The following is an 11,173-nucleotide window of genomic DNA, read 5'->3' on the forward strand; positions in this document are numbered from 1 at the left end:
GTGGGGTCGGAGCTTGTACTCGTTCGTTCAGACAAATAGTCCCGAGTGGGTCGCTCATTCGATCAACGGTTTCCTCACGCCCCCAACAATCGCAATTCCCAACGCGGCCAACCCGTTTGGATCGTTCGCCCTCACAATGTGGCTCGCTGGCAGCATCGGATTGTCTGGCGCAACATGTGCTGCGTCTTTCGCCGCTTGCTCAATGGCTTCCATCTCTTCTTTACATCCAGCGTGGTCGAAAGGGCATACGACGATCGGCTGTCTCAGTAAGATGTCGCGCGCTGAGCTCATTTGTGCCTGCATCTTTGTCAACAGAGGAGCGCATGTGTAACGGAGTGGTGAGAACATACCTTCACCGTGAGATAGTACTCAATCTTATAAAGAGTACCAGTCGTTGTGAAGCCGTTGACCGCATACATCGGGAACTCCTTCTTCCCCCTTGGTATTATGCCATCGCTGTCCCTCAAGTCCTTTGCCGGAAACACTAATCCCAGATTCGTAAAGTACCCTGCCTCTGGCATCTTGACGCCCACTGCTTGGGTAGTCTTGGCCAGTGTCTTCACTTTCCGGGTTGGCTCGTCGCCCTCGTGGTTGAAGATGATCTCCTCGTCTATCCCTACTGTGATTTGCTTTATTGTGACCTTCTTCGCTTTTGAGAGCCAATCCGGATTGGGCGATAGTTTGATGTAGACCGAGACTGGATCCAGCGGTCCGTAGCTCCACCGCGGGAGACTTATGCCAAGAGTGACGAGATGATCTGTGACGCGCTCTGCGCTCTCGGGGCGGTTGTACATGCCGAATGTAGATAGTGTGTCGTAGCGCTGGACAGGTACGGGGAAGGGGTATTTCTTCTGCTCGCTGTGACCCTGCTGGACGGTGACGACGAGCTCGTAGAAGGTCTCTGCCGTGCGCGAGGGCAGCTGGAGACTGGCGGGTGGGACACGGCGCGCGACTTCCTCGCCGCCGCGGCCGTAGGGTATGAAGATGACGAAAGGCAGGTCCATGCACAGTATGCTCTCGTGCTCGCGCCCCGCCGAGCAGCGGAACAACAGCATCTCCTTGCCGACCAGGTCGGTGATGTCCTTTCGCGGCGCGGCGAGGTGCTTCTTGGTGACCGAGTCGGCTGACGGGTGGATGGTCTCGCGGCGGTGGAGGGCAATGGTGACGAGGGAGATGTTGACCGGCGCCGAGACGCCGACGAGGGGCCGGATCTCGACCTTGCCCTCTATGCGCGGCAGCGTTGCGGATATGCCTGGGTAGCCGACCAGGAAGTTGGAGTTGGGCGGGCCCGACACCCTGACGAAAGCCGACATTTCTCTAGCATGAAGCGGCGCAGGCCTGGACATGAGAGAGGCGCCGCATGGGCGGACGGGCGGGCGGACGGGCGGGCGGACGGGCGTGCTGCAGTCGCTGGTGACCGCGCTCGACGACGTGGGCGGGTTGCGCCAAGACGATGTGCTGGGAAGCTGTGCAGGTAGGTAGGTAGCCTTCTGCGGGACAATGTGGGGGTTGCGGCGCGCGCAGAGGTGCGAATGGAGCGGGCGCGACCTCGCCGATGGGACGGAGGAACGGGTGGGTGGAGGCGATTGCTGCAGTCGCGGGCAGGCAGCGGGTGTCTGGGCGGTGATGTTGGTTGGGGGTAGCGATGCGCCGGTGATGTTGGAGCAGCGATGCGCGGTGATGTCGGGGCCAGGTCCACTGCACGGTAGGGCTGCTGGTGACGAGCGGAGGGTCCACCTTAGCTTTGACGGGCGCCGGACTCGACCTTCAAGGCTCGTTGCACAGTTTACTACAGTCCGTATCTGAGCGTCTCTGAGCGTATCCAGGACACGGTGCTCGCGCGTCGTCGACAATGGCACACGGAGCGTGCAGGTAAGCGGCGCAGCACTCCGAGAACGTCCGCCATCCATTGGCAGCTCGCCCGTCTAAGCACCTGTGGGGTCTGAAGCTGAGCGACGCTTGGCTCGCTCAGCTCTCCCAGCAGCCCCATCACCATGTCCGTAACTGTGAGTGCCCCGTCCGCTCCTTCCCCGTCTGACAGGCGCATCTGGACCCTTTCGTCGCCGTCGCCGTCATCGTCGTCGTCGTCGTCGTCGTCGTCGTCGTCACACTGCGTCTCTTTTATACCGGCCCTGCTGAGACTATCCGCAGCTGCACACCACCAAGGGCGACATCAAGCTCGAGCTCTTCTGCGAATCCACCCCCAGGACCGCCGAAAACTTCCTCGCTCTCTGCGCCTCCTCCTTCTACAACGGCTCGCCCTTCCACCGTCTGATCCCAAACTTCATGGTGCAGGGCGGCAGCCCCGCGTCCGACCCAAAATCCAAGTCCAGTACATCCATCTTCAACGACGGCGCTCTGTTCGAAGATGAATTCTCGCCCGCGCTGAGGCACAACGCACGAGGGACCTTGAGCATGGCGAACAAGGGTCCGAATATGAACGGTAGCCAGTTCTTCATCACGTTTGCGCCTGCGCCACATCTGGACGGGAAGAACACGGTGTTTGGGAAGGTGTTGGAAGGGCAGGAGGTGTTGGATGAGATTGAGAAGGTGCCGGTGGACAAGAAGTCAAGGCCGCAGGAGAAGATCGTGATCGAGAAGGTTACGATCCACGCGAATCCTCTGGCTGGCTGAAGAGATGGGAAGTGAAGACCTGACCCCAAACATCTACGCATGGACGCACACGAGAAGCGACCAGAGAAAGCTTGCGAGCCACCAGAGGGACGCCAGGGTGACTATGAGCAACTGGGTGAAGAGACTCAAACATGGAAGGAAGATCACGGTCATAATGCTTCATTGTGGCTGGCGAAGCCCTGGTATCTAAGGATGCCCCGTCCCAAATGCAAGAGAACAAAAATCTACGAAATTTTCATGCAACAGCTCATGCGCCGTTGGTGGCCGCCTGCTCTGCAGCGTGCTCCTCCTCGTAACCCTCCGTCTTCATGTCCTTCAGACCTAGCTCCTCCTCCTCTTCCTCTGTGCGGTCGTAGTCCTCGACCTTGATCTGCGGGTCAGGCTCTGGCGCAGTAAAGCTCTGGACGTAGCTGCTGGCAAGAGGGTCCTCAAGGATGACCGTGAACTTCTCGTTGCCATCGATGGCAGAGCCCAACTGGTCGAAGAAGGTGTTCCACTTGCTCTTCGACGCAGAGTCCATCGAGTCACCGCCATCACCAACGTCGAAGATGGAAGAGCGGAGGTCGTCGCGGACTTGTGTCAAAAGACCCTCGACTGTGGTAAACCTGCCGCCCAATGTACCAGGCTCAACACTGAGGTTGAGCTCGGGGCAGGACATTGCGCAGGATTCAGCCTTGAGGATGTCTCGCGACATGTCCTCCCTGTTCTGGATGTTGACTGTAATGCGGCGACCCTTCTCCGGTACTTCGCCTCCGGTCTTGACTTCGTTGCTTCGGTATCCACAGTGCTCGCAAACAGTAGACATGAGGACAACCTGCTTGAAGTGGGGAATGTTGACCATCTTCATGTTTGTCGTGCACGACAAAGTGCATCCTGGGCAGCTTGCTGGGAAGGAGTAAACCTGGTCTTCAACAATGTCTTCGTCCACGTTGTTCACCATAGGCTGGTGAGCAGAGGGCATCTCAGGGTACATCTGAGTAGCGTGGTACTCGGGACGGATCTCGGTGGCTGGTGCCTCCACGTTGAGGGGCGCCTCCTTCTGCCCACTGCTGTCACCCAGGCCAAGCGCTTCGTTCTGCGCAGCAGTTCGTGCGTACTCGTGACGAGAGTACTTTCCAGCGGAGAGCTGGTTGGGAGGTTCGATCGAGGAGTTGCCGGCCGGGTCATCGATTGTGACCTTGAAAGGCAGCTTCTCACCACTCGCCATCTCCTTGAGTGTATCGATAACCTTTTGGATCTGCGGCGCGACCTCCGGCATCTTCTCTCTTCGCTCGTCCTGCTTCTGGTCCAAATCTTGCGCGACCATAGAGAGGATGCCCTCAATGTTCGTGAGCTGTCCACGACCAGGGGGAATTTCCAAGTCAATCTCCTCAACCCGGAATATCGCAGTGTCGCTCTTGACGACCTGCTTGCTGAGGTCGTCTACGGTGTCGACTCGTACTGTGAACTTGATACCGCGCTGCTGGATTTCACCAGCGGGCTGGATCTCAGAGTTTCGGAAGTGGCAGTGCGGGCACTCGAAGGACATGATGACGATCTCGCGGAAGAAGGGAATTCTTGTCAAAAGGAGGCGTGTAGTACCCTGAGGACTGTCAGCTACGTATCCATCCTGCTATTACTGGCGGACGTACGTTTTCGTGGCAGTTCATACACAGACTCTCAATCTCGTCAACAACCCGAGAGTCGTCCTCTTCTTGCTGTGCGCTCGCGTCGGCGACCTTGCGCCCCATATCCTCGAAGAGGTCCTTCGCGAGACTCTTGTGTTCGGCCATTTGCGTTATCTCTGTTCGTATGCAGTAAAGGTGGTTGTGTTGGTAAAGCCGTAGAAAAGTTGCAGCAGTCGGCGCGGGGCAGCGGTAGTGTGACGAAATTCTCCAAGTTAGAAATTATGGCGGACAGTGGCGGGGTACCTGGAACCTTCTCCTGGACCCTAGTCATTCTGCAGCCCTACGAGAGCTGCTTACATACCAAAGTCCATCAAGTCGAATCCGCCTTGACTGGAGTTTAGGGACTTGTTTTTCTCGAGCATCGCCGCAAGACCACCTTTTCGAGCTTTTCTCCTCTCTTTGCTGCTCGCATTGACTGATTTGACCACTTTACTGGCCTCTTGGGCCTGCTGTTTGGGCTCTGGCAATGGCTGAGAGGCTTTTGGAGCTGTCATTTTCCTGACAGGTTTCGACGGTCTCGCCTGTAACGACTGTATTGTCTGTCGTTCACATCTCAAGCAGGTGTATACAATGTGTTTGGCCGGCGGTGTCGAGTCTTTACATGTCTTCTTCTCCTTTCGCGCCCTCTTCGTCTCAGTCTGATGAACAACCCTGCAAGACCATCCTGCTATCAGCAGGTTGCCGCAGGCACCGCAGAACCGTCTCCGAAGTGCATCAACTTCTTTCTGCTGCAGATCTATCTCTGCGTCTTCGATGAGCCTGTCCTGCGCCGAACCAAGAAATGCTGAAGTGGTCGGTGACGAAATCGCCAGCAAGTGCGCAGCTTCCCGAAGAAAGTTCGACCTTCGCTCCACGAGGTCTGTCGATTCCATGACTGTGTCTGTTTGTTGGTGGGAGATGGACGCGAAGAGCTGTCAGTGGACCATCAAGGTCTCGCGTGCGGACTTCGTGAAGACTTCCGGCGCTAGTGGTCCCTCGAGCTTTGCCTCACTGCTCGCGACTACTCCACCTTTAGTCGCAGCTATCTGCGCCAATGATGCGCAATTGATTGAGAGCACTGCAGTCAGCTTGCTAACACATTGCTAATCTTAAGCATCAGTCAGTATCAGCATGGCTGCACCGACACTGATCGAGCAGCAAGGCCTGCGCATAGCAGTAGAGGGCTGTGGGCACGGAGTCTTGAATGAGATCTATGCTTCGGTTGCAAAATCTTGCGAGCTGAGAGGCTGGCCAGATGTCGACCTTCTCATCATTGGAGGAGACTTCCAGGTACGCGCTTATGGTACTTATACTTGGTATCGAACTGACAATGTAGGCCGTTCGCAATGCATCCGACCTCAAAGCCGTCTCTATGCCTTCAAAATACTACGCTATGCACGATTTCCACGAATACTACGCAGGCACTCGCGCCGCGCCATACCTGACTATCTTCATTGGAGGAAACCACGAAGCCAGCAACTACTCGTGGGAGCTATACTACGGCGGCTGGGCTGCACCCAAGATCTACTACATGGGCGCTGCGAACGTTGTCAGGCTGGGATCTCTTCGTATCGCTGGTCTGTCAGGCATATGGAAAGGCTACAACTACAAAAAGCCGCACTACGAGCGATTGCCGTATAACAGTGACGACGTAAGAAGCATATACCACGTTCGCGAACTAGATGTGCGTAAGCTGCTGCAGATCAGGACACAAGTCGATGTTGGCTTGAGTCATGACTGGCCGCGCAGTATGGAATGGAAAGGCGACTACCGACAGCTGTTCAAGTGGAAGCCAGACTTTGCGCAGGAAGCTAAGGATGGCACGCTCGGGAGCGTTGCAGCTACAACTGTTCTGGAGCGGCTACGACCCCCACACTGGTTCAGTGCGCACATGCACTGCAAGTTCAGTGGCGTTTGGCAGCATGAAGGTGGACCAGAGCCAGCAGTACCCGAGACTGTTGCGAGCGAGCCTTCTGCGATAGTAAAGAACGACGGCGAGATCGACCTAGACATTGAGGACCATACACCGACAGAAGCGCCTAAGAACGACGCTGAAATCGATCTTGACATGGGCGATGATGATGATGATGCAGCACCAGTCAAGCCTGAGGAACCTGAGCAGACCAATGGGCAAACAGTGGTTCCTGATGAAATGAGAGATCTGCTACCGGCCTCCTTCGCGCGCTCAAACTTCGAGAAAGCAGAGACATTGCCGTTCCCTGCAGACATCACAAACAAAACGACTAAGTTCTTGGCACTTGACAAGTGCTTACCGAAGAGACATTTCTTGCAACTGTTAGAAGTCACACCTCACTCACCCAGTAATCTTCAAAGGCCACTGCAGTTGGAGTATGACACCGAATGGCTCGCTATCACGCGTGTCTTCGCTGGCGATCTGCAAGTCGGTGACCCAGACGCGCAAGTACCTGCAGACAAAGGTGACGCCTACTACAGGCCTCTCATCGAAGAGCAAGTTGCTTGGGTCGAAGAGAATATCGTCAAAGCAGGGAAGATGACCATACCGCATGACTTCGCACAGACCGCACCTGTCTATAATCCGTCTCAAGGCATCCACGTTCAAGAACAGCCGCAAGAATACGACAACCCGCACACGCAAGCTTTCTGTGATTTGCTGCAGATCCCGAATACTTTCCACGCGTCAGAAGAGGAACGAGCACAGCGCATGCAGGCCGGTCCTAGGCCAGAGGAGCAACGATCTGGTAGAGGCGGAAGAGGCGGAAGTAGAGGCGGTCACAGAGGTCGCGGTGGTCGCGGCGGTGGTCGCGGACGAGGTCACGGTGGTGGAAGAGGACGCGGTCGTGGGCGCTGGTGACGATTTCGATATTGACAACGACTCAAACCCTACACAAGCGGCTGCGTATCCTGTTGCGACAACATCTGTGCCCAAATCTCAATCGACTGAAGCCTTGCGCAGCGTACGTGGCTAGTGCCCGTTAGCGACTCCACACCTCAAGTTTTATCGTTCCCTTGCATCTTGACATGACGGATGGCGCAGTTTGGTGTCACCGTCATGGGTCCAGGGTCTGCATGAAGGATGAAGACCCTGCTCGATGATGTCGTTCTCGGCACACTGCCGGACGCGATGCTGCACGATATGGAAATACACCGTAATTACATTCCCGGCCTCGGTCGGTTGTCGCAGATTTGGCGTTCACTGTAGTCGCTAGTAGTGGGAGCCGGCAGACCGCAACTGTTAGACCGAAACAGAAGTATTGGAAGCCAAGGTGTGTGGAGGCTGTGAAATGGTGGTCTCCTGTCCTACGTCATTGGCTGCGAACACGGGAATGTCCTCGTGCACAACACCAACGGTGAGAGAGAACGAATTGAAAAGTATGTGTGAGTGCGGAGAAGGTTTGTGGAACTCTTTAGATAGCGAGTCTGCAATCTGATAAAGTAAGGATAGACGAGCATAGCTGTTTTGCGGAGAAGGTGTTGATCGCGCTGATCTCGCGCATGCTGCCACGCTGCTCTGAGATTGACTCACCAGACTGTGGCGAGAGGCTTGCGCGTGTGCTTTGCAACAACCGGATGATCCTTTCTATCTCCAAGCCTTCGCGACGAGGTACTGCGTTGGGTTCGGTCTCCGACTGAATGGACGTCTGCAGAGCGCCTTGCAGGCGAAGGGTGGCAACAAAACAAAAGAGTCTCAGACGTCCATGGATATGTTCGCAGCTATTTCGGGCACCCAACGTGTCCCAGGGTCTGCCAAAATGCAGGCCGTCTGGGCCCTTGAAGGGCCCCGCTGTCGTCATCCCTGCCCTTAGCTTAACCCGTTAGGCGTCGAGACCTGAGCGATCAGCGCCCAGAGACCCTGTTCAAGCCTTTACACACTGTGTCCGCATGCTCGTCGTCTGGACATGCCGCGTGCAAGGTAAAGTTAAAAATCTGCGCCGCCCCGGTCGTTCAAGGCTTCTATTTCGTTATTTCCAATAAAGCTATATCCGTTCGCTCAAGTATTCGTTCGCTCGAACCCCAAGTGTCACTACATATCGTTGCAGGCCTCACCGTCTTGTACCACTACTCTATATTCATACCACGCGAACCTACGAGCCCAGACCACTGCACCACCTTGCCCCTGAAAGCATCGCTCGACACCCCTACAGTGACATAGTACGAGTACATCAAGTCCCTTACTTGTTTACTCGACTATAATCCTCGAGTCAACCAAATCGCAATAAACGACTTCGTCATTTTTACCATCACCAAACCTTTACCGAACATCAACAACAACTTACCAGCAATGGCCTCCAAATTCGTCGAGAACCTCGAAGAGGTCCCAATCACACACCCCCACCTCAATGTCAGTCTGGAAGACATCCTCGCCGAAGAAGGTCGCAAGAGGTCCTCTTCTCAATCATCAGAGTCATCCAACAGCAACGGCCGATCTGGAAGCGAAAGCGCGCAGAGCCCGACACGTCCCACCCATCATGAGAGCCACCTAGGCTCGATCAGACGCCGTGCATTCACCCTTGGAAGCAAGAAGGTGCGCCGGGCAACCTGAAGAGGTGCTCAGCGATGCGCATCAACTGCGCCAAACTCTTACGACTTTTATGATATGATACGACACGACATGCCAACAAGCGACTTGGATTTGCGACTACTCGACCAAGCGTTGGAAGAGAATCGCCTATTGTTATTACTACGGCCTATTAGGGCCCATTGACGCTACTGCTGAGCGTGCGCCACACTCCTAACGCCGTGCCAAATCTATCTGCACTGGCAATGGCATATGTATACGTGCGAATGTTCTTCTGTGCTGAACTGAGCGGCGACTTGGAGTAATGGGAGAGAACGAAGATGATGCCGACTCTATGGCATACATACTGTACAACGCAATATCCAACACACGTCACTTTCAGAGAACGGTCGTGATGACCAACGTACCTTCCCTCACAATCATCTCGCTTGGTCTGCACTTTCTCCCTGCCCTGCTTCCACGTGACGACCACGCGACCACGAACGTGCGTCTCCATTCTAGATGATTTTCCCTTGTCCTCCTTTCCCTGCCCTCGACTGTTTACACAGCTGCCCACCTAAACATCGATCCACCTAGCCCTCCCTTTTCAATATTTTAAGACCAGAACCGAGATGAGCACTCCAACATCTACAGCACCTCCCCTAATCGCATGTCTCGAATCTTTCCTCTCACCAACGTTAAACATCCAAGCGGCGCCTTCTTCGCCTGCGCTCCAACTTCTACCACCAGCCACCCTTTCAAAGCTCAGAAACCTTGGTCATCCACGTTCACGCGATATGCGCGCCCTCGGCCAGACTACACAGATTCTCTCACACATACCCGTTTCCGCTACGCCGCAAATATGCATGAAGCTTAACGACGCGCTGGACACAGGGACGCGGATGCAGAATGACAAGATGGTAGCGCTGGCATTGCTTCCCAGTGGAAAGGGTGAAGGGAGAGAAGCGGCGGGAGAGTTGCAGAGGTGTGTCACCAAGCTGAAGTTCGTGGGCGGTGTTGTTGCAGTGGGGAGTGGATTGGAAGACAGGAGCTTTGAGGAGGTTTGGAACATAGCGCAGAGATTCGGCGTACCGATTGTACTGAGAGAAGGATGTCCGACTGATGATCAGGTTTGTTGCGGGCCAACTGCTGGAGGAAAGCAATCATGGTCGAACCAAGCGGAATGTTGACCAGTGCAGATCGCAGAGTACACTCAGGACCTGCCCAACACCGTCGTTGCTCCGCTAGTCACACACTTACACAACGCACACGCCGCGTCTCCAATGCTAATCCTGCGCCTTTACCTTAACGGCGTCTTCGACAGATACCCGAACCTGCGATTGGTCATCGCTCATCCAAGCTCACTACCCTCGCTCCTCCCGCGCATCGACATCGTCCTTGACAGCATACCTGCCGCCGACAAACCCAAGCGCAGCTTCCTCGATGTCTGGCAGCACAACTTTTACCTGACCACAGCCGACATCCTTGACCTGTCAAGTATGCGCACACTACTGGAGCAGATCCCCATGGACCGCGTACTGTACGCCAGCAACTATCCGCTGGAAGAGCGAGGGCGCGACATGATGATGGAGCTAAAAGAAAGCGGGTTCTTGACTGATGAAGAGTGGGAGAAATTGGCTTGCAGGAATGCGGAGCAGCTGTTCAAGAGATCGAGCGCGCAGCTGGGGCCATACAACGCGAATATCAAGACGCTTGCACAGCCTAGTCAGCATGTTGTGCTCGCGTAGTACGATGACTGTCGAGGCTTTCATCATTCCTAACACTGTTCAGTAGTGCCCCACATATTGCCCGTTTTGCAGGCTCATGGTTTGATGGTCATTTCCCGTGCATTCGTGACTGTCTATGTGCTCTGTGTCTGTTCGAAGAACGTCTTCCAAATCATGACTCCAATCCCATGGTATCTCTGTGTCGCTCTGTCCCTCGCTCTCGGTGGGTGAGCTGCTTATTTCTTGCCGGACTTCTTGATGCCCTGCTGCCCGGTGTTCATGGGGCCCTTGCCCTTGGCCTTGCCGGCCATTTCCTCGCGGGCCTTCTTGTCTGTGTGATCGTCAGTATGCCTCCTTCAACGTAGTATGTATCATGTTATGAGGGTTATGGATCGAGGTGGTGAGACAAGGCTGAGCGGCAACAGGAGGGTCGATGCGGGGCATGCGCGAAGGAGGGCTACGCACCGGCTTGCTGCTTGGCCTTGAAGGCAAGGTCCTCCTCGTCGAGGTCTTGAGCGGGCTTCTTCTTGGGCTTCTTGTTGTGGATGGGGTTTGTACCGGCTGCTTATGGTCAGCACATGTCATTCTGGAGTTGCGCTACAAAGAGCAAGCCAAGTCGCGGCTGCTTGGCGGCACTCACCTCCCTGTCCTGAAGGCATTTTGAATATCTGCTAACACGTAGGCTTAGG

The 11,173-nt window shown here is 55.3% G+C and overlaps 7 protein-coding genes across 7 annotated transcripts; 3 read left to right on the forward strand and 4 right to left on the reverse strand.

The window, feature by feature from the left end:
• Window positions 1–54: 54 nt before the first annotated feature.
• Window positions 55–1,313, reverse strand: BU25DRAFT_331182 (arrestin domain conatining protein; the record flags this gene model as incomplete). Its single annotated transcript, XM_033702385.1, has 2 exons — window positions 55–297; window positions 351–1,313. The coding sequence occupies 2 exons, from the start codon at window positions 1,311–1,313 to the stop codon at window positions 55–57; spliced, it is 1,206 nt and encodes a 401-aa protein (XP_033566475.1).
• A 681-nt stretch (window positions 1,314–1,994) lies between these two features.
• On the forward strand, window positions 1,995–2,634 carry BU25DRAFT_454637 (peptidyl-prolyl cis-trans isomeras-like protein-like 3; the record flags this gene model as incomplete). The annotated part of the gene is made up of 2 exons (XM_033709881.1): window positions 1,995–2,006; window positions 2,152–2,634. The coding sequence occupies 2 exons, from the start codon at window positions 1,995–1,997 to the stop codon at window positions 2,632–2,634; spliced, it is 495 nt and encodes a 164-aa protein (XP_033566476.1).
• Window positions 2,635–2,789: 155 nt separating this feature from the next.
• BU25DRAFT_406827 (zf-ZPR1-domain-containing protein) lies at window positions 2,790–4,396 on the reverse strand. The gene is made up of 2 exons (XM_033705377.1): window positions 4,266–4,396; window positions 2,790–4,216 (listed from the first exon to the last, which is right to left on the reverse strand). The coding sequence occupies exons 1-2, from the start codon at window positions 4,362–4,364 to the stop codon at window positions 2,882–2,884; spliced, it is 1,434 nt and encodes a 477-aa protein (XP_033566477.1). The 5' UTR covers window positions 4,365–4,396; the 3' UTR covers window positions 2,790–2,881.
• On the reverse strand, window positions 4,265–5,465 carry BU25DRAFT_406828 (uncharacterized protein). The gene has a single exon (XM_033705378.1). The coding sequence runs from the start codon at window positions 5,171–5,173 to the stop codon at window positions 4,595–4,597; it is 579 nt and encodes a 192-aa protein (XP_033566478.1). The 5' UTR covers window positions 5,174–5,465; the 3' UTR covers window positions 4,265–4,594.
• Window positions 5,412–8,802, forward strand: BU25DRAFT_428180 (DBR1-domain-containing protein; the record flags this gene model as incomplete). The annotated part of the gene is made up of 3 exons (XM_033708488.1): window positions 5,412–5,570; window positions 5,617–7,072; window positions 8,540–8,802. 3 exons carry the CDS (start codon window positions 5,412–5,414, stop codon window positions 8,800–8,802), a joined length of 1,878 nt encoding a protein of 625 aa, XP_033566479.1.
• A 587-nt stretch (window positions 8,803–9,389) lies between these two features.
• Window positions 9,390–10,505, forward strand: BU25DRAFT_331372 (uncharacterized protein; the record flags this gene model as incomplete). The annotated part of the gene is made up of 2 exons (XM_033702393.1): window positions 9,390–9,887; window positions 9,957–10,505. The coding sequence occupies 2 exons, from the start codon at window positions 9,390–9,392 to the stop codon at window positions 10,503–10,505; spliced, it is 1,047 nt and encodes a 348-aa protein (XP_033566480.1).
• A 52-nt stretch (window positions 10,506–10,557) lies between these two features.
• Window positions 10,558–11,160, reverse strand: BU25DRAFT_406832 (translation machinery associated TMA7). The gene is made up of 3 exons (XM_033705379.1): window positions 11,125–11,160; window positions 10,950–11,045; window positions 10,558–10,815 (listed from the first exon to the last, which is right to left on the reverse strand). The coding sequence occupies exons 1-3, from the start codon at window positions 11,141–11,143 to the stop codon at window positions 10,721–10,723; spliced, it is 210 nt and encodes a 69-aa protein (XP_033566481.1). The 5' UTR covers window positions 11,144–11,160; the 3' UTR covers window positions 10,558–10,720.
• Between the last annotated feature and the right edge of the window lie 13 nt (window positions 11,161–11,173).

This window comes from Macroventuria anomochaeta, assembly GCF_010093625.1.
Source record: "Macroventuria anomochaeta strain CBS 525.71 unplaced genomic scaffold BU25scaffold_3, whole genome shotgun sequence".
Taxonomy (NCBI): domain Eukaryota; kingdom Fungi; phylum Ascomycota; class Dothideomycetes; order Pleosporales; family Didymellaceae; genus Macroventuria; species Macroventuria anomochaeta.

What these genes read in the sequence shown, in the direction of transcription:
- BU25DRAFT_406827 (XM_033705377.1), bottom strand. Translation starts at nt 4,364, where the DNA reads ATGGGGCGCAAGGTCGCCGACGCGAGCGCACAGCAAGAAGAGGACGAC. An exon ending in GTATGAACTGCCACGAAAAC is followed by an intron (nt 4,217 to 4,265) that starts GTACGTCCGCCA and finishes GACAGTCCTCAG; the next exon opens with GGTACTACACGCCTCCTTTT.
- BU25DRAFT_406828 (XM_033705378.1), bottom strand. Translation starts at nt 5,173, where the DNA reads ATGGAATCGACAGACCTCGTGGAGCGAAGGTCGAACTTTCTTCGGGAA.
- BU25DRAFT_406832 (XM_033705379.1), bottom strand. An exon ending in CAAGGCCAAGCAGCAAGCCG is followed by an intron (nt 10,816 to 10,949) that starts GTGCGTAGCCCT and finishes ACGATCACACAG; the next exon opens with ACAAGAAGGCCCGCGAGGAA.